The following is a 21,512-nucleotide window of genomic DNA, read 5'->3' on the forward strand; positions in this document are numbered from 1 at the left end:
GGGATCATGACCTGAGCCGAAGGCAGCTGCTCAACCAACTGAGCCACCCAGGCGTCCCTAAACTAAGCTTTTTGAGAGAAATTATATTTGAGTTTACTACCTAAATCCCATGTCTATTTCCTAATTTATCATGTGAAATCTGGATGTTTTTCTTAAAGTGAGATTTACTTTATTTTTGTTTACTCCTGAGAAAGGAATCCATCATGCTTTGATTCAGGTAACCAAATGATCTGGAATTCCCAGAGTTACTGTAAATGAGATATTATGATTCATATAGCCAATGTTCTACCTCTGTTTTCTGCATATTCATTACAGGTAAAATGTAGTAAAAAATTGAAAAGCATGGAAACACATGTCTTTTAAGTATTGATCAGCACAACCCACTGCAGATAGAAACAGCTTTATTTTTTTCATTCAAGATTTATCAAATGGACTGTTCAAAAGGCATACACAAGAGCAAAAGAAAAATCACATGCAATCAAACTTGTTTTGCTTTAGTCACTGGTTTTCTTTTGGAAAAGAACACACATTTGAATAACTTCTAATTCAAACATTATGTTTCCATTTCATTTCCTTCTTTTAAGTTAGCAACCACCAAAACCTTCTAGATAACTCGTCATTATATTCTTCCTCATTTTTATTCACACTTAAATAGTACAAAGCCTATACAATCAAACCATAGACTGCTGAGATATCTGAAAAGGTTCATTTACATAATAGATTCTGCTATGTTAAGAAACCATACACAAGTGATATTTTGCAAAATGGATAAAAAATAGGATACACTGTCTGAAAGCAAAGCTAAACAGTAATGATTTCTTATCTAAATAATTTTAATCAAATGAATAATATATTCATTTGGTAATAGTCTCTTTTATAGAATACTTTTTAAAAAAGTGCTCAGATTACATTTTTTAAAAATAACAAAAATCTCACAGAACTGGAAGAATTTAAATAAAGATGGTGGCCTGGAAAACCTCGATGACATTTCTGCTCCAGAAACAAGGAAGCAGGTATGCATTTGCGTGCATCCGGAAAGGAACTCCAACTCTAAGAGCGTGAATGCATAGCTTAAAGCCTTGAAAAGATAGAAACTATCTTTGAAAGGTTCTCGAGTGTCTTTCTTTGGATGAAAGCCATGAACATAAAACCAGATTTCTCAGCTACACTGCACGTCACCCAGCCAAGCCGGGTCACTTGCCTTGCTGTCCTTTTCTAGCACGCTATCAGTACTCAGCCAGGATCCCGAAGAACAAATAATTAACTCATTAGGATCAATACACTGTCCCTTCCCCAAGGAACAGCACATGAATACAGCAACTGAGCAAAAGCAGCTTCGTGGCCAGCTCTCTCTGGAGGGTCACTGTAGCCAGCCTTGAATGCCGCCCGCAGGGGCAGGACCCTGATTCCCAGACAGGGATGTGATCGATCACTTTGCTCTGAAGGAACCCGGACTGAATTCTGCAGGAGGAAACCAGAGTCGTGGTAAGACGTTAAGAGTCTGGTTTTCTCTTCACGGGCTACTCAAGAGTTGTGATCTCTAGGGCTGCTATTCCACGTGCCAGTCACGGAGATAAAGAGGGTGTGATGCAGTTGGTAGCATCAAAAACATTCCAACGCCAAGGGTACCAAGATGCGGCCCCACCCCGCTGACTTTCCTGGTTCTCATATCACTCACAACACTTCTGAAGTCCAACTTTGGAATTTCTTTCAAAATTCAGCTATGTCCACAGCACAGTATATAGAGCATAATTCCATGTATATTCAAATTATGTACATTATGTGTGTAGATGTATAACAATTCTCTCTTTTTCTAGTATGGTAGAATTTCAGATTATATTTTACCTTCTTATTTATAGTTTTATTAATATTTGAACTGCTTACAGTGAGTACCATTTTGTGATTCTAAGAACATTAAGCTATCTTCTTTTTGGAGGAAAAAGAAAAAAAATCTACAGATTCTGAAGGCATTTCCAAACAAGAGTCTATCAAATACTCTTGGGAGATGACTTTGAAGAACAAAATCTCAGAAGAATGCAAAACCCACGCGATCAGAGAAAACGGCTTTCCTCGCTGCTCTCACCTCAGTTGGCAAAGTACCTGCAAGTGGCAAGTGTTTCACACACACACACACACACACACACACCCTCTGAATGAATAAATACACAGTTTATTTGGATGCTGAATTTCTAGACATGTGATTTTTAAAATCATTGTTTAATGCTCCTTCTTTTATCTAAACGAATTTATTTTCTTATGTCTTATCTAAATTCAGTGTATTTAGAAGAAAAGATTAAAACCAGTAGTAGATTTCAAAGTACTATGTTTTATAATATGGTTTTTTAAAAATATTGATAGAAAACAGGCAAAATGGGGAATGGAATGAACTCAGTGGCCAAGCAGCTGGCAGAAGGCCGGGGGTCAGCTGAAAGAGAGCACAGGAAACTAACCCTCCTCCGTCATTCATCGTCTCCAACATCTGTTCTGTGAACTGATGCGGCCGAGTCTCCTTCCTCCCAGCACAGGGCCTGCCACCCTGACCGGGGTGGACACGGGACATTTGCTGACTGGGTGAGGGGCCAAAAGAAAGTGAGAGGACACAGAGCGAGCATGTGCTGACTCCCAAATCAAAGGGCAAAAAATGGATTGCTCCACCTCTGCCCTGGAACAGGGGTCAAAATGATTCCTATGCCTCATTAAACGTGGTTTGTAGCACAGCTATAAAAGGAGTCAGATATTAACTCATTTTTAATCAATAACCGAAGACAAGTGTCCTGAGTTCTAAGGAGTGAAAAATTTAGCATATAGTTACTTCTGATGAGTCTCAGGTCAAGGCAGGAGCTCACATTTTCCTAAAACAGACAAAAAAAAAAAAAAAAGCCCCCCCAAACAAAAAAACCAACAACCCCCCCAAAACCTCCATTTCTTCGTTTAGAAATAGAACAAATAATATGTACAACTAGGGTAATCATATAACTTCGCTGTCAAACTGGGATACATTTGAGAGTAAAATTAATTATTCTAGGAATAAACAATTGCATCAAGACAACAGACATGACAGCACCGGGGCCGTCGTGGGCAAATGATCCTCTGGGGTTCAAGGACCGCCTTTAAGGTTTGTGTCTTCTGAGTGTTCTACCAACTCCACAACCTTGGGCAGGGCTACTAAACACCGAGTGCTCTCGAGCAAGTCTGCGAAGACGCAGGCCGACTCCCCACCACCCGCAGCCCTCGGTCTCCCCGCATCAGCCAGTGTCCAACGGCTCTGAGCACAGTCGGCTGTGAGTTCTTGGACCAAAAAAGCAAGACGATGTTTAAACGACTTAAGATCCACCCACTCATTTTACTTTCCAAAATACTAACATGAGACGTCGCTACCGTGTCTTGTTCATGAAACAAACTTCCGGAACGAGAGACCCCCCACGACGAGGCCAGGTCAAATCTTTACAGGGACCGGGGACTCTCACGCAAACACCGCCACAAAATGGTTTAGAAAAGCCATAGAAGAGTCCAAATCAAAAAGATCTCATCTGTGGGCAGGCCGGGCTGTCCCCGGGGCGCGGGGGTGCGTCGGGGGCGCGTCGGGGGTGGGGGGCGCAGGGGGAGGCGCGGGGGGCGCGGCCGCCTCAGTTCCGCAGCAGCAGCATCCGCTCGGCGCACGCCTGCCCCACCAGCCGCGCGTACTGCAGCACCGCCGCCTCCTCGGCCGCCGCCTTGTGCTGCCTCCTGTACACGCCGTAGGGCAGGATGGCCTTCTTGTGGAACACCTGCAGCCGGTCGGGCTCCTTGCTGCGACCTTCGTCCACTGCAAGGGCAAAGAAGACGCATTACACCAAGTCACGGCCACGCTACTTTCGCCCCCGAAAGCAACGATAATTCCCGCGATCCGAATGAGGGAGGAAGACGCGTCCTTCAGGATGTCCGAGCGGGGACGGCGGGGACTGACACCCGCTGGCAGGAAGAGGCCCTCCCCCGGGGGAGCGGCTGCCACCGTCCTTCCTGGGTCCGAACTGCACTGACTCTGCGTCTCCCCCGGGCCGGTGTCCTGAGGTTCCCCGCGCTGCAACGAAGCTTTCTGTGACTGGGAGGCCTGGGCGAACTCCAGCGGGGCAGGTCCTGGCCCTGGGGCGGGAAGGGTCTGGGGACGGAGGGCAGAGCTCACAGCCCTGGGGAGGGGCACAGGGCAGGGGCGGCTGGTGGCTGTGGCTCCGGGTTCTTCTCCTTTTTCAGATAAGCAAAGCCCTGGCTTCTACAGGACACACCGGTCACCTGGAGGAAAGCCTGTGTCCAGCTTCCCCTGCAGTTGGGTCCGGCCCTGTGACCAAGCTCTGGCCCACGGGACACAAGTGGAAGTGTTCTGTGGAAGTTTCTGGGCATCTTTTAAGAGAACAGCTGGTCTGTGCCCTTCAACCCTTCTTCCCTCATTGTGCTGCCTGCATCATGGAAGTCACGGCAGAAGCCCTGACCCCTCTTCTGTCTCTCTTTCTCTCGGTCTCTCTTGAGCTTGAGATTAGAAGACTTCCCTTAGGTCAGCAAAAACAAAAGCCAGAAGGAACCCGGGTACCTGAGGACTCCGTGTAACACAACTCTAGTCCTGGTCTGCCTATGTAAAGAATTTCATAAAAAAATGAAACAATCTAGTTTAAGCCAACTGACTTTAGATGTCTTCTTTTTTTTTTTTTAATTTTTTAAAAGATTTTATTTATTTGACAGAAGGAGATCACAAGTAGGCAGAGAAGCAGGCAGGGAGAACAGGAAGCAGGCTCCCTGCTGACCAGAGAGCCCGATGCAGGAACTTGATCCCAGCACCCTGGGATCATGACCTGAGCCGAATTAGAGACTTTAACCCACTGAGCCACCCAAGCGCCTCTGAATTTAGATTTCTACTACTGGCAACTGCTCCTAATTCTAACTAATACACGGAACAACTTGACACTATCAACTAAAATGTACCATGTCTTTTATCACTGACTCAGCCAGGTCACTTGTAAGAATCATCCTATAGCTGCGGTTCTCAACCCTGACCACATACTGGAATCATCCAAGGAACCTTTAAAAAATACCAAAAAAGTCCTAGATCCCTCCTCCAGACTATCCTAATTTAGAAACTGGTCTGAATAAAACCTGAGCATCGGTATTTTCTTAAGCCTTTTAAAGTGGGTTAAGTTCGGACACCTGGGTGGCTCAGTCGGTTGAGCGTCTAGCTCTTGGTTTTGAAATCTCAGGGTCATGAAATCAAGCCCCTGCCCCCCTCGGCACTCGGCACGGGTCTTCTTTTTTTTTTTTTGCCCTATTTTTTTTTCCAATTTATTTATTTTCAGAAAAACAGTATTCATTATTTTTTCACCACACCCAGTGCTCCATGCAAGCGGCACGGGTCTTCTTCAGATTTTTTTCCACCTCCCTGTCCCTCCCCCTCTGCTCCTCCCCCCACTCGAGAGCTCTCTCTCTCTCTCTCTAAAACAAAGGAATAGATAAAATCTTAAGAAAATAATTTAAAAAATAAGGTGGGTTGAGAACAGAGAAACACACAAGTCAGTATTTATATGTGAGCATAAGCGGGTTTAGAGCCACACTCAGCAGTAACGAGGACCTGGAAACAACGCACGGGTTCACCAACGGAGAACTGGCCAGACGTGTTAAGGTACAGGCATGTGATAAAATGCTACACAGCTATCAAAAAGACAAAGGAAGGCAGACTGTTAAGTGGAAAAAAAAAAACAAAAACGGAGGCACAAGGTAAACTACTGGTCTTTATAAGCCTAGTATATGCACACAACAAATCAGAGCGAATACGCAACAACCTTGTTACAGTTACTTCTCTCCATTTCCTTTGCCTAGAAAGACCCTTTCTTTCCCCCAGAAAAAACCCAGCTCACCCTCCTGCTTCCTCAGATGACGTCAGAGGTTGGCTCCTCAGAGGGTCTTCCCGGAATCTCTATGAACCAGCGCCCCAGCTCCCCTTGCGCTCCTTAACTGCCTTCATTGCACTGACTACCACGTGACATACGTAGTTATTGCCTGTTTCCTTTTCCACTAGAAAGTCCTATGTGAATACAAATTGAATGAAACATTGTGACTGTTTTGCCCACTAATATTTCCTCGGTGTCCAGTACAACGGCTGATGGCAGGTGCTCTATACATTCTCGCTGTACGAATGAACGAGTCTACCTCGGGAGGCAGGAGCATGTAGGGAGACTTTCACACTGTGGGAAACACACACGCATACGCTCATCATTTCTTGGATTTTCTATAATTGGCATAAGGCTTTTATAATTTTAAACAGTTGTTTTTAAGGTTGATTTAGGCATTTTAAAAAAATTAATTTGGGTTAGGGTGCTTGGGTGGCTCAGTTGTTGGGCATCTGCCTTCGGCTCGGGCCATGATCCCAGGGTCCTGGCATGGAGCCCTGCATGGGGCTCCCTGCTTGGCAGAAAGCCTGCTTCTCCCTCTCCCACTCCGCCTGCTTGTGTTCCCTCTCTCCCTGCGTCTTCTATCAATTAAATAAATAAAATCTTAAAAATAAATTAATTTGGGTCTCCTGAAACTGAAAAGTGGAAATGCTAATTTCCTTTTCAACAAAAGGATTCTTTTAGAAGATTTCTCAGGATCTTTCAGCAATAAACTTCAAGTCAAATAAAAGTCATCATAGTTTCACAATAGAGTTGCTATAAATTCAACATTTTATTGGGCATCTCACAGAAGGCTCTATGTTTTTAAACATTTGAACTGAATTACATCCCTTTTTATTGTGAAATTGAAGCAACAGTTAAATGTTTATTCTTCCTTAACTGAAGCTGTTTCTTCTACTGGGTATTCATTAATTAGTCTGGATTAATCATCCAGCATCAGTTTCAGAAGAGACAGAAGTCAAACTACGCTTCCGATATCTAAAAGACAGAGACATCACAGTTCTGGACTCATAGCATGGGCCAGCTGACCTCAATCATCAGAAAGTGATAAAATGAGTTAGGGCATTCCAAAATTATACTCTACATCTGTTCAGAAATTTGTTAGAGGGAGATGCAAGCTCATCATGTTCCATTATCCCAAAAGAAGTTCTCCATTGTCAGAGAATGCCACATTGGTCCACTGAGAACCCTACGTGGGAAGGCATGCAGATGTGAAGGAAAGGGGACACCCAGGATGCCAGCCAGAGAGTCTTCATGTCCTCAGAACCAAGGGCCAGTGTAGTTTTAGATTTTCACGTTACCCAGGACACATTCGGGGGAGATCAAGGTGAAGGGGGACAGAATCTGGAGAGGCAGGGATCCCACCTCTCACTCCTTGATTTAGCTCCAGCGCCATGCCTGGGCCTGTCTGTCCTTCCTGCTTCTACTGTTTGGCTCTGCGCTGCAGGAGGCTGGACCCGGGGGTGCGGGGAGACGGAGCCAGGTTTTCTCCCCCAAACCTGGCCTCTTTCTTTCTCGGCTCTGCTTTTCAGAAGCAGCTCCGGCTACGCTGGAAGCGGTTAAGGTTCCAGCTTCGAGTGGTAGCTCTGGGTGGCGCAGGGGTGGCCCAGGAGAGGCCGTGGCTTCCAGCTGTCGCTCGTCTCTGGGTCACTCTGGGCCTTGCCCAGCTCTCAGCAGCACGACTCTCCGTTGTCACCGATTCCCTGCATTCAATGTTCACTGTTGTCAGTGCCGGAAGTGGTTTTGGTGCTCTGGTTGAACATACCGACTTCAAAATTTGTGTGTTCAACAAACTACTTTGTCCAGCTGAAGCAGGAAACCCACATACTTTAACACAATGAAATACTTTGCATTTGCTAGGTTTCCGCACCCCTTATTAGGATAAGTGACAAAGGAAAAGGGCAGTGGCCTGGTTCCTGATGTCAGCTCTGGGAGTTTTTGTGTCCACATACTGCAACACAAACAACTAACTCCATCACCTGGGTATAAATGCAGCAGAAAAAAGGTAGGCTGGAGTACATTTAGAGCCTAATCCAAATAGAAAACTGGTAAAGGTCACTGAGAGCAGCCAAGGAGCAAGAACACTGGCAAAACTGTACCATATCTTCTAAATCTAAAGCCTTTGAATTTTTTAAATTGGAATTTTAAAGTATGTCTGCTGAGAGACAGCAGCAGAAAAATGTTCCCCTTTAGCCCCGAAGGCTGACCTCCAGCCTGCATAGCTCCGATAAGGATCGAATACGTGCCGGTTACTACATTCTTAAAGGGTCTCATGACTGCCTGTACATCTCACCGATAGTTAACATCAAGCTGAATGATAAGCACTGGAGAAACGCTGCAGAAGTAGTTTTATGAGTAGAAATTCACGGGGATTTATGATCTCATACTCCCTGCACAGCCTCTCCGCCTTGAGCACTAAGCACATACCCAGCAGCTTCCTACAGCAGACACGCACCTCTTCCTGCCGAGCCTGTCCCAGCGCTGTCACAAAAGCACCTTTTCGCACCAGAATCATCTCATTTATCAAAATAGAGAGTTCATTTCTCTTTAAGATTACAGGGAGAGTTTCCAAATGAAATGGTGTCAAACCTGGGAGAAGGGCTACAAATACGCGAGCTTCAACTACCAAATTCCACATTGGCTTGTGACCCCATGCTGCTGTATCCATTGTGAAAACATATAGAGTTAATTAATTTTCATAGAACTTCTAAATTAATTTATAGCATTTTCAGAGAACCTTATAGCACAGCAATCAATCAAGCTCCCCAGTTCTTTTTACTCCAAATACTTTTGAGGCCTTATTCTGAGTCAAAGTAAAAAGTAGGTATTGTGGTGGGGGAGGCGCCTGGGTGGCTCAGTGGGTTAAAGCCTCTGCCTTCGGCTCAGGTCATGATCCCAGGGTCCTGGGATCGAGCCCCGCATCAGGCTCTCTGCCTGGTGGGGAGCCTGCTTCCTCCTCTCTCTTTGCCTGCCTCTCTGCCTACTTGTGATCTCTGTCAAAAAAAAAGTAGATATTGGGGGGCGCCTGGTGGCTCAGATGGTTGAACGTCTGCCTTCAGCTCGGGGCATGGTCCCAGGGTCCTGGGATCAAGCCCCACGTCGGGCTCCCAGCTCAGCAGGGAGTCTGCTTCTCCCTCTGCCTCTCTCCCCTGCTCATGTTCCGTCTGTCTCTCTCTCAGATGAATAAATAAAATCTTAAACATAAAAAGCAGCCATTGACCAGCTATTCCCTTTTTAACATCATAGGGAGGTTATGATCAAAACACAGGTAATGATCAATTTTAGAATCCTCTCCTAATCCTCTTTAGTATTATTTGGAGATGCAAATGTATTTGGTCTTGGTGTTTAAATACTTTGGAAGTTCGTGGGGTTAGTGTTATTGTCATGTTGAATGCGCCCGATCTCCTCTGTCATGTTGTTTAACACAGCAATGACTCTATCGTCAACTCACTTATCTGAAGCTTTTTACTGATTTACTGAAATACAAATAGTTTTCTTAATTGCCTCAATTCTTCAATTTCCCCGTTAAAACACTCTGACCTTTACAAAGGCACTGAAACGTGATACAGAAAAGAAGCAGCACTAACAGCCTTTCTCTCCCCACCTAAAAAGACCTAAATTGCAAGTCAAACTTGAAATGTAACCTAGAATTCTGCCTACCCAAACATGCCAAAGATATGCCTCTAGAACTGTCAGAAAAAGGGGATGCAAAGCTACAAGACATATAGTAGGAGAAACAAATGAAAATGAAAGACACACTTTTATGAATTTTTAAAAACCTAACATTTCGGGGCGCCTGGGTGGCTCAGTGGGTTAAGCCTCTGCCTTGGGCTCAGGTCATGATCTCAGGGTTCTGGGATTGAGCCCCGCATCAGGCTCTCTGCTTGGTGGGGAGCCTGCTTCACCCTCTCTCTCTGCCTGCCTCTCTGCCTCCCTGTGATCTCTGTCAAATAAATAAATAAACACTTTAAAAAAACAAACAAACCTGACACTTCAATAACTTGAACTCATGCAACAAATTTTCTGGTAATTAGTCAATAAAATTACCAAATACTCTAATAAGCACATTCATTCTTAAATTTTATACGTTTTTAATCATAAAAGTAATGCTTGTAAATATTCAAATAATCTAGAAATAAACAAACAGAGCGTTGTCAGCCCTCACACAGAACCCTTTCTCTCCCAACTTCTCCCTGCCTCCCATCCACACTACCAGCGCTTAACAATTTCAGAGGATGCATTTGGATATCAGGAGTTTGGGATCACACTCTATCCATAACTTAAAATTAAGGCCAGAAAGTGAAATCAATCACCCTTTCAATGGGTATACTGTATTAAACTTCAGAAACCAGGGGTTCCTTGGTGGCTTGGTGGGTTAAGTGTCTGACTTTTGATTTTGTCTCAGGGTTGTGATCTCAGTGTCGTGAGATCGAGCCCCACATTGGTGTCCACACTCAGTGTGGAGCTGGCTTAAGATGTTCCCCTGCTCCCTTTGCCCCTTCCCCCCACTCACATGTGCCTTCTCCCTCTCTCTAAAAATAAATAAATAAATAAATAAAAAATAAAGTCTTAATTATTAAAAACAAAAATAAAAACACAACACTTCAGAAACCGATTATCATAGACACAGACAAAATTGCTTCTGGGCTTAATACTCCGCAGTGTTATTATCACCAGTTACATTTGCAATGAAGGCCAATTCTGATTCCTACCCCAATTATTAAAACCAATTTAAGACCTAACCAAGAAAAATTCTGCCAGATACTTTAAACAACAAAAGAGTTATGATTTATTTACTAAAGTTGAAAAAAAAAAAAAGCATCCCCATCCTCACAAAACCTCGTGTGATCACACTGACTCGCTTGCCTGAGAAATGCCATCAGTGCTTGTAGACAAAACCCTCCACAGTTCAATCCACACAGCAAAACAGGCGTCTTCTTGATGGGATCCCAAAGAGACCAGAAAAACAAGCCATTCTAAATTAACGACATTTGTCATCTCAGCCAAGGGAAACTGGGAGCTTACTGGGAGGTCTTGGAAATGTGTGCCAGAGCGCCTGGGTGGCTCAGTTGGTTGAGCGTCTGCCTTCAGCTCAGGTCATGATCCTGGAGTCACAGGACTAAGCCCCGTATCGGGCTCCCTGATCAGTGGGGAGTCTGCTTCTCCCTCTCCCACTCCCCCTGCTCAAGCACTCTCTCAAGTAAATAAATGAAATCTTGATTAAAAAAGAAGAAATGTGTGTCAACAAGGACCTCTTCTACCTTTTCTTTTTCTAATGGATCACAATTTAATTTCATAAACTAAAAACCAAAAGCAATCCTTCGAACTCTGAGTTGAGCATCTGATCACTGGCAATACAAATGTACTGTTAGATCAATGATGTTTTAGTCTTCAAGGAAACCTCGTCATGAAGGGCCACGACTGCTTGATTTTTAGTCACAAAAGAGGAACCGTGCATCACAGGTATCTTCCAAGGAAAAGAATCTAGAGATCAAGGCTTCACTTCTTCTTATGGGGATTTGACTTATTCATTATTCTTATAACATCTATGCTTTCCTGAAAATGATGAAACAGTCTACTTTCCTAACTTCATTATTTATTGCCACTGCATTATTACATAAAAATGAAGAGAAGTTACATACTTAATGTTTCTCGTGAAGGTGGCGGACCTGGCAACATGAATGAAGCTAAACACAGTTGGGGGAAGTTGTGACAGAATGAATGTGAAATTGAGAAGAGAGACATGATTAAACTCAACTTTGAAACCAAATGCAACTCTGGAAAGTTCAAAACCAAATATGATTTAGAATATTCTCGAGTGACAGGAGGTATTAACAAATGTTCTGATCACTGTGGAGGAGGGTGGGGAGAATGTGTCAAAGGAATGTTCCGTCTGGGGAGCAAAGGGCTCGGCAAGGGAACACGCAGTACCTGTGTCAGAAATGAACTCAGGTCAGTCAGCTAATTCTTCAAGCACAGCTGGTGGGAGCCTCCAAAAATTGCTTTGAGAATCCAAAAGCAATCAGGGAGAATTACAAATCTTCATCATCCATAAGGAATGATATTGCCAGTCACTTTTTTAAAAAAGATTTATTTATTTATTTGACAGACATCATAAGTAGGCAGAGAGGCAGGAAGAGAGAGAGAGGAGGAAGCAGGCTCCCCGCCGAGCAAAGAGCCTGATGCGGGGCTCAATCCCAGGACCTTGGGATCATGACCCGAGCCGAAGGTAGAGGCTTTAACCCACTGAGCCACCCAGGAGCCCCAATTCTTTTTTTTAAAGATTTTATTTATTTGACAGTGAGAGACAGTGAGAGAGGGAACACAAGCAGGAGGAGTTGGAGAGGGAAAAGCAGGCTTCCCGCCAACCAGGGATCCTGATGTGGGGCTCAATCCCAAGATCCTGGAATCGTGCCCTGAGTTGAAGGCAGACGCTTCATGACTGAGCCACCCAGATGCCCCAACCCTTGAATACTCTTAAATACTTCCTATTTCACCATCAGTGTTTAACCTAAGGAAGGCTACATTTAAAAACTGATGACAATATAATGAAAGAAATGTCCAGTAAAACACACAAAACATGCCATTACAGAACTTCTCCAAGAGAAAGGGGAAGCTGGTGTGCATGGCTGCTGTTGCGTGCAGGGGCTGGGGCTGCAGCCAAAGAGGTGGTCTGGCAAGTTCAGGGCCGGCAGGACTGGGCCACCTCTGACCTGTGTGGTCACGTGATTAGTAACATGCCAGGGAACCAGTTATATAAAAACATATATTGAGAAAAATGGGAGTCAGGTTGCTCTGTCAGAGAAGGGAGAGAGAGAGAGAGAGAGAGACTAGAACAAATTCTACTGTGTTGGGTTAGAACTGGAGCTATTGGTGAAAACTCATGGTTCTTATACATTTTATAGACAAGCAGCTGTAAAAATAGAAGTGTGTATGTGTGCACACCTGTGCATGCACACACACACACCATTCTGTTCTCGATCTGTCTGCTAAGAGGACTTGGAAGCAAAGAAAGCCCTGGAGTGATGAGCACACTTACTGTCCAGATCTGGTTTTCCAAATTTACTCTCCATGACAAAAATTAGAGCTCCTCCAAGAAAGGGCTGAATGCAGAGCTGGATCAGGTGATGCACAAGATGAGCCTGGAATATCTGGGGCCACAAAGTAATTAAATGCTCAGACAAGGATGGGGAGATGTCAAAAGAACACAGGAGTCACCTTGAAAAGGTTCCCACTGGCCAAATCTGAGAAAATGTGGGCATTCACGATAAGTAATGAGAGAAATGGATTATAATACATTGACTAAAACGCTGGGATTCTAGGTTTCCACATGGATATAAACGAACAAGGAGAAGGGACTGCTCTCTCTCCCAGCAGAATGCCAATCAAGGAAAGTAGAAGGAATGAAGGAACCAGAAAATCCTCATTCAGCAGCTATGTCAGTAATAAATGATTCAATAAAGAAGCATCGTTAGCAGATGTAAAAACTAATGACATAAGTTTGATAGAACAGGATATTTACACTGTCTCAAAATATCTCTCAATAAGATATTTACCAGTAATTAACATAAGCAAAATACTGATTTTAGAGTGGATCTTGGCACCTATTACTTTTCCACGTGATATAAATTCCCGTGCCCAGCAGTGAGCTGGATGGACAGCGTGCATTTCCCACTCCCTCACATGACGCAGTAAGAACACAGCGCCCGTTCTAGGGTATTCTTGCCAAAACCATGTAACCTACATCTCATTATGAGGAAACATCTGATGAACAGAACTGAGGAATGTTCTATAAAGTGACTGAAATATACTTTCTAATTGTTGAATTTTGTTCTGACATATTCCCATCACTACAGCCTCTTGAGGTATTTTCAGCTTCTGTTTCTTCCGACATGTTAGAGATCTGGAAATTCAGCTATCAAGACTAAGAATAAAAATCTTAATATTTATTAGATCTGAAAAAAGGCAAAGGAAAGGATAATACTGCTTTTAATGTTAGTCGATACATGGATAGCTGATATTTTGATTATCAAACACACTGAATTAGTTCATTTTATGATCTATGATGTTCAGTTGGTTGGACAAATTAGTTTTTTTTTAATCAATAGCTTTAAATTCCATATTTGACAATTCATGAAAGTTATTACCATGATAACAGGTAATCTCATCGGTAACGTCACTGGTATGTGACCTCACTGAGTCATAAAACCATTTACAATGAAAACTAGCCACAACGCTTATTTCCAACAAATGAACCTGGCATTGGGTTAATTCTGATTCCATCCAAGGGATTTGGAATTGAGCTAGAAACTGCCAAAAGTACCTTCAAACAGAGCAAAACTTTTGAGAACTTCCAGGGGCATAAAATTCAATTCAAAATTATAGTATTTTTGCCTTTAAAGCAAATATAAATTCACTTTTCTTTGCCAAAGGTCTCGATCTGGAAATGTGTCCTCTTCCCCATTCTTGGCCTCAACCCGATCTGCATACCATCGCTGTAAACTACAACATCTCCTGCAATCCATTTTTTTTTTTGTTTTTACTACTTCCTTTCTACTCCCTTTCACAAAAGCTTAAGACTGCTTTCCGACAGAAACAAACAAAACTCTGTAGTCTCCGTTTACCCTCCAGCTAGTTCATTCCACTTTTCTCTCCTTCTTTAAAGGCTATTTACTGAGTGGCCATTTCCTCGCCTCCCACTCACTGAACAATCTCTTGCCATGCGAGTCTTGCTCTGTCAAGTCCACTCTGCTCACTAAGGTCAAAGGTCTCCCTGCTCTTGACTATAATGAACACATTTCAGCTTTCATCTCCCTCAGCAGAGTGTAAACTCGGAGGAACACGTCCTCTTCCCTGAAATCCGCTCCGGCCTTTCTGACAACACTCGTCCCGGGTCCTCTCTTTCCACCAGGCCGGTTCTTCACCAGACCGTCAGATGCTGGGACACAGACAGTGTTCTGTTCTAGGTCATCCCCTCTGCCCCGCTACACTTTCTTCCTAGGAAACTTCACCCACGTGCATGGATTCAGTTACCATCATTAGTCCGACCTCCAAATCCTCACGTTAGAGCTGAAATCCTGCTCTTGAGCCTCAGGAAGACACGGTAACACTACGTGCAGCTGAGGTTAGGAGGCTGTGGTCTACGACTTGTCTTTTGCCAGGCAAACTCACATGGTCTTAGAGCAATTCTTTTAGGACTGTGTCCTGCAGAAATATTAATATGTGTACAAAAAGATGTATATTGAAGAGTATGTTGTGGCATTATTTGTAATAGCAAAATACATAAAACTTAAATGTCCATCAATGAGGGTAATGATTACCAATAATACATATCACTGTATACAGCCTTTAAGAAAGTACAGGTAGGGGCACCTGGGTGGCTCAGTGGGTTAAGCTGCTGCCTTCAGCTCAGGTCATGATCTCAGAGTCCTGGGATTGAGCCTCGCATCGGGCTCTCTGCTCGGCGGGGAGCCTGCTTTCTCCTCTCTCTCTGCCTGCCTCTCTGCCTGCTTGTGATCTCTCTCTGTCAAATAAATAAATAAAATCTTAAAAAAAAAAAAAAAAAAAGAAAGTACAGGTAATCACACTTATACCATATGGTCCAATAAATATGCTTCTCAGTATTTCCCCAAAGGAGCTGAAAACTTTTTTTTCTTCAGTGTTCGTTTTTTTTAAGATTATTTATTTATTTATTTGACAGACAGAGATCACAAGTAGGCAGAGAGAGAGGAAGGCAAGCAGGCTCTCCGCCGAGCAGAAAGCCCGATGTGGGGCTCAATTCCAGGACTCTGGGATCATGACCTGAGCTGAAGGCAGAGTCTTTAACCCAACGAGCCACCCAGGCGCCCCTTCAGTTTTTTTTTTAAGATTTTTTTTTTTAAATAATTTCTGCACCCAATGTGGGGCTCAAACTTACAATGCCAAGACCAAGAGTCCCATGGTCTATCACCTGAGCCTGCCTGGAGCCCCAAGGAGCTAAAAACTTATGTCCACACAAAAACCTGCAAACAGATGTTTAAAGCAGCTTTACTTGTAACTGCCAAAATAGAGAAGCAAGAGAAATGTTCTGCACTGGGTGAATGAATAAAAAAAACCCATAGTACTATCATTCAGTGATGAAAAGAAATGAATTTTCAGGCCGTGAAAAGACATGGAGGAACTTAAAATGCATACGACTCTGTTAGAAGCCAATCTGACAAAGCTATGTGCTACCGTAGGGTTCCAAGTCTATGACATTCTGGAAAGGGTGAAACTGTGGAGGCAGGATAAACAGGAGTGGTTGCCAGGGGTTTACGGCAGGGAAGGGGGATGAATAAGCAGAACACAGAGGGTATTTAGGGCAACGAGACCACTCTATAGGACACATGTCACTATATGTCAAAACTCATACAACGTACAACACAACGAGTAAACCCTAATGTAAACTGTGGACTTCAGTTGATCATAATGGATCAATACTGGCTTATCAATTGTATCCAAAGAATCCCATAATGCAAGATGTTAATAATATGGCAAATGGGAGGTGGGAGTTGGAAAGCAGATGGAAATTCTCTGTACTTTCTGCTCAATTTTTCTGTGTACCAAAAACTGCTCCAAAAAAGTTTATTTAAAAAAAAAAAGAATGAGAAAAATGTAAGATACTGACAAGAGGGGAAACTGAGTATGGGGTATGGGAGAAGGCTCTACATTATCTCTGCAATTTTTCTGTAAAGTTACAACTCTTCTAAAAAAGTTTATTTTTATTTTTTTTTTCAAAGATTTTATTTATTTATTTGTCGGAGATCACAAGTAGGCATAGAGACAGGCAGAGAGAGGGTGGGGGAAGCAGGCTCCCTGCTGAGCAGACAACTGATGCGGGGCTCGATCCCAGGACCCTGAGATCATGACCTGAGCCAAAGGCAGAGGCCCACCCACTGAGCCACCCAGGCGCCCAAAAAGTTTATTTTTAAAAAGAATGAGGAAGTCTATTATACAATAGTAAAGATTTTTCAAGATAACCTAATGTTAATGTAAAAAACAAGCCACAGGTTATTTTTAGAATGATTTAATTTATATGTATAAATTGTATGTTAAACAAATGATATCATTAAAAATTGGAATTAAAAAACCTAAGCGCAGAAAAGAACCCAAGGCCTTCCCACCAAACTTCAGCAGCGCTTACCTGTGCAGAGCCAGGCATGTGGGCGTGTGTGGGCAGCTCCCTTGCACTGGGATGCGCTGTGGGATTTTCACTTTCCGCATCCTATGTCTAATAATCTCAAGCGTATCACCCAATCATGTTTCTGGTAAAAAAAAATTCTTAGACCAAAAGCAGCCACCCAGAGCTCAAGTGCTGGTGAATAAATACACACGCAGCATCGAGCGCAGGATGCGCGCTCCGAGCGCCGGCACGACCTGCCACCGCTGGTTTCAGGAAAGGCCGTGCCGCTCTTCTCAGCACCAACCGGAATGCCCACTTGGGTCACGAAGCCTCTGTTTAAAGACAGTGCTCACGTCTGCGCGGCTTTTACTGTGTGAAGCCGTGGGCCAGAGCTGGGTGTGGGGAATGCCTGCCTGCGGAGCTCCTGGAAATGGGAGGGAGCTTCTGAGTCAGCTGCCGGGGGCTGCACACGGGGCAGGGTCCCCCCACGGCAGTGCTGGTCCCAGGCCAGGACCTGCCTCCGTGCGAAGTCGCCCCTGAGGGCTCATCGAAACTTCCATGTCAATGAATGGTCCCAGAGGCAGAAGAAAGTGCTGCCAGGCTTCCAAAGAAACCAGGTATTACAGACAGTGAGCTAAATTCTACTGCGCTGCCTCTCCATTTTGATGGCATCTTCGAGTCCTGTGCGAGGTTTTAGGGAACTGTGATGCTCAGCATACACTGTGCGGCCCAGAGAGAACGATACAGAAATACCCCATCATGCAGTCAGACAAAGAGGAGATCTTTAAAACACACCAGTGCGTGAATCTAAGGGTATGTTAACAATTTCTTGCAATTGGCTTTAAAAATAGTGCTCTAGGACAGAGAACTGGCAACCTCCCCCCGCTAAAAAAATCCAACCCCCAAACCAAAAACCAAGGCTACAGCGGGGAATTCCTATGCTACCATCTTCATGTGGCCATTTTTCAATTCTGCTCCCATTAAAGCTTCAGAGTGGGGAGGGTGGACCTCAGGGGTCCTTGTGCCTGAATGGCGCAAATAAGAATGTACAAGATAATCCCGCTTGTCTTTTTATATCTGATAGAATGATGTTTTGATCCACTAGTTTTGTGTTAGAAGTCAGCAGACTTCCATTTAATTTTATTTGTAACTTGATAAAGTGACTCAGTGAAGACTAAAAAAACCAATATATTAACATAGATGAGAGAAAAAGAGACACTGATATTTCCTTAAGAATCAGTTTACAGGCCGTCAAAACATGAGGAGGGGCGCCTGGGTGGCTCAGTGGGTTAAGCCTCTGCCTTCGGTTCAGGTCATGATCCCAGGGTCCTGGGATCGAGCCCTGCACCAGGCTCTCCACTCAGCAGGGAGCCTGCTTCTCCCTCTCTCTCTGCCTGCCTCTTTGCCTACTTGTGATCTGTCTGTCAAATAAATAAATAAAAACTTTAAAAACAAAACAAACCAACAAAAAACGTGAGGAATAAGGGTCAGTGGTATCGTCTCTGTAAGTGCTTTGTTACTGTTCAGCTCTATGGTTTTGAAAGTTTTCTTTTCTGGATTTTTAAACCTAAAACTGATTGCTATAATCTCTCTGAAAGTTCATAATGGCAAGTTAACATTAGTGATACAAATAAGCCTTTTACAAAACTTGGATCAGGTTTTATCAGGTTTGATTTTTACCAGGTAGTAAATTAACTTCAGATTTTCTCAGTTACTCATTTGCTACATATTAACTACCGGCAGCATGTTTAATATTCTTCCCAATATAGCTGGAAATGCACAGCTAAAATAACAGTAATAGTTTACACATTCCTAACTAGCAAAAAAATAGTTCTGGGACATTTTTTTTCCTTTTAAATTAAGACAAGAGGACTTCCACTTCCAGAAGATAATCTTTGCCTACTTCTCCCTCCTGTCCCATAGGACAGAAAATCCTGCACATTATACAACAAACGTAAGAAGACAGTAAAATGAAAGAAGAGGCAGCCCAGTGGGGACTCTGAGATCTAAGGCACGATAAGGTGGAGAGCATCCTGGGCTTTCCTTTTGCCTCAGGTTTTCCAGAGGGGACACTGGAAAGTTAGCAACCCCGAAAAGCCAGTGCACTGAGACAAAACAAACAAACAAAGAGTAGTAAGAAAAACCTCACTTTAACCAGAGGTCCAAGAAAGTGGCAGCCTAGCAAGAAAGGAAACTTTCTGCCAATAATCTCAAAAAAACATAAACTGCCACAGCTCACCCAATATGGAAGATAATGTAAATAGCCCTAAAGCTAGTGAAGAAATTGAGTTTGTAATTAATTTTGAAAAAGAAATCTCTAGGCCCCAATGGTTTCAATGCAGAATTCTACCAAACATTTAAATAAGAATGAAAATCTTTCACAAAATCTTTCAGAAAATAAATGAGAAGGAAGCTAAATCAGAGCAAAAGAAAACTGCAAAGCAGTGCCCCGTTAGGAATATAGATGCAGAAATCCTTTACAAGATGTTGGCAAACACGAATCTAGCGGCTGCACATATTCCCAGGATGCAAGACTGAGTCAGTATTTGAAAGCCAATCAATATACCTCCCACATTAACAGTTTAGAGAAAATATCTACATAGTCACATCAACTGATACGAAAATACACCTCACGGGTTCAACACATAACCAGGCATGATAAAAACTCCCAGAAAACTAGGATTGCACAGGTATTTCCTTAACTTGATAAAGAATGAACAATTTCCCCCTAAGGTTAGAAATAAGGTGGTACGCCTGGGTGGCTCAGTGGGTTAAGCCTCTGCCTTTGGCTCAGGTCATGATCTCAGGGTCCTGGGATTGAGCCCCCCATTGGGCTTTTTGCTCATCTGGGAGCCTGCTTCCCCCACCCCCCTCTGCCTGCCTCTCTGCCTACTTGTGATCTCTCTCTGTCAAATAAATAAATTCTTAAAAGAAAGAAAGAAAAGGCAAGAACTCATACCATCACCAGTTTTACTCAAAATAGTGCTGGAAGTCCTAGCTAAAGCAATAAGAACAGAATTGAAAACAGAAACTGAAATGCATGCGGATAGGAAAAGAGGAAATAACACTGTCCCTACAGACATAACAGTGTCTGTAGAGAATCTCAAGGGTGCTATAAAACAATCCTCCTAGAACTATAAATGAGCCCAGCAAATCACAGGATAAAAGATCAACATACAACAATCAAATGAACTGTAAATCACACACCTTGTAAGGGACCAATATCTCAGATATAAAGAACTCCTAAAACTCAACAACAAAAGAACCCAAATAAGTTGATTCAAAAACAGGCAAAAGACATGAATAGACATTTCTCCAAAGACGACATACAGGTGGCCAATGACCATATGAAAAGATGCTCAACATCACTCGTCATTAGGGAAATGCAAATTGAAACCACAATAAAATACTATGTCCCACGCATTAAGATTGTCATTGTCAAAAACCCAGAAAACAGGAAGTGTTGGCAAGAATGTGGAGATACTGGAATGCTTGCACAACTGCTGGTGGGGATGTAGAAGTGTGCCCTCTGGGAAAAACAGTATCAGTCGTTCCTCAAAAAAAAAACTAGAATTATTATATAATCTAGAACTCCATTTCTGGACATAGACCCCAGAAAATAGAAAGAAGGGTTTCAAAGAGATATCTGGAGGCTACCCATGTTCACTGCAGCATTATTTAAACAGCCACAAGGTGGAAACCACCCAGGTGTCCATGAATGGTTGAACGGGTAAACAAAACATGGTCTTCCCATACAACGGGTATCATTCAACCTTAAAAAGAAATGAAGTTCTAACGCTACAACATGAATGAACCCTGAAGGCATGAATGAACCCAAAAGGACAAATAATGTATGATGCTACTCCTCTATGAAGGACTTAATAGTCAAATTCATAAAGATGGCAATTCGACTTGTGAGCTGAGAAAGGAATGGGAGCTATTGTTTAATAGGTACAGAGTTTAGTTATGGGGCCATGAAAAAAGTTATGAAGACAGACGGTGTGATGGCCGCACAACCATGTGAATGTACTTAGTGCACTGAATCACACACTTCTTAAGTTCATGGATTGGAAGACTTTTGAGAAAAATAGTAATTCTCTCCACGCTGACACATAGATTTAACACAGTTCCTAACAAAATCTTCATAAGTACTTTTACGGATATAGGCAAGATTATTCTAAAATTTATACAGAAAGACTGGGAGAGCTGAAACAACTCTGACAAAGAAGGAAGTTGGAGACGAATCATTCTACCCAACTTCAAGGCTTGCTTCATAGTTCCAGCAATCAAGACTGTGTAGTATTTACACGGGTGGACACACAGATCTGTGGAACAAGACAGAGGATCCGGAAACAGCACCGCACAAGTCTGGCCAATTGATTTTGACAAAAATGCCAAAGCAATTCGGTGGGGGAAGAGCCTTTGTAACCAGCAGTTTGGGAGCAATTGGATATCCATAG

General features: G+C 43.2%; 1 protein-coding gene across 4 annotated transcripts in view; it reads right to left on the bottom strand.

Annotated features, from left to right (window-relative positions):
* Positions 1 to 384: 384 nt before the first annotated feature.
* ATE1 (arginyltransferase 1) overlaps positions 385 to 21,512 on the bottom strand; it is a 168,904-nt gene continuing 147,776 nt past the window's right edge. For all 4 annotated transcript variants that reach the window (XM_044240653.1, XM_044240651.1, XM_044240650.1 and 1 more), the window contains exon 12: positions 385 to 3,805. In XM_044240653.1, coding sequence (XP_044096588.1) covers positions 3,627 to 3,805 — 179 coding nt within the window. In that variant the 3' untranslated portion in view covers positions 385 to 3,626. The remainder of the gene's footprint in view (positions 3,806 to 21,512) is intronic.

This window comes from Neovison vison, chromosome 2, assembly GCF_020171115.1.
Source record: "Neovison vison isolate M4711 chromosome 2, ASM_NN_V1, whole genome shotgun sequence".
NCBI lineage: Eukaryota > Metazoa > Chordata > Mammalia > Carnivora > Mustelidae > Neogale > Neogale vison.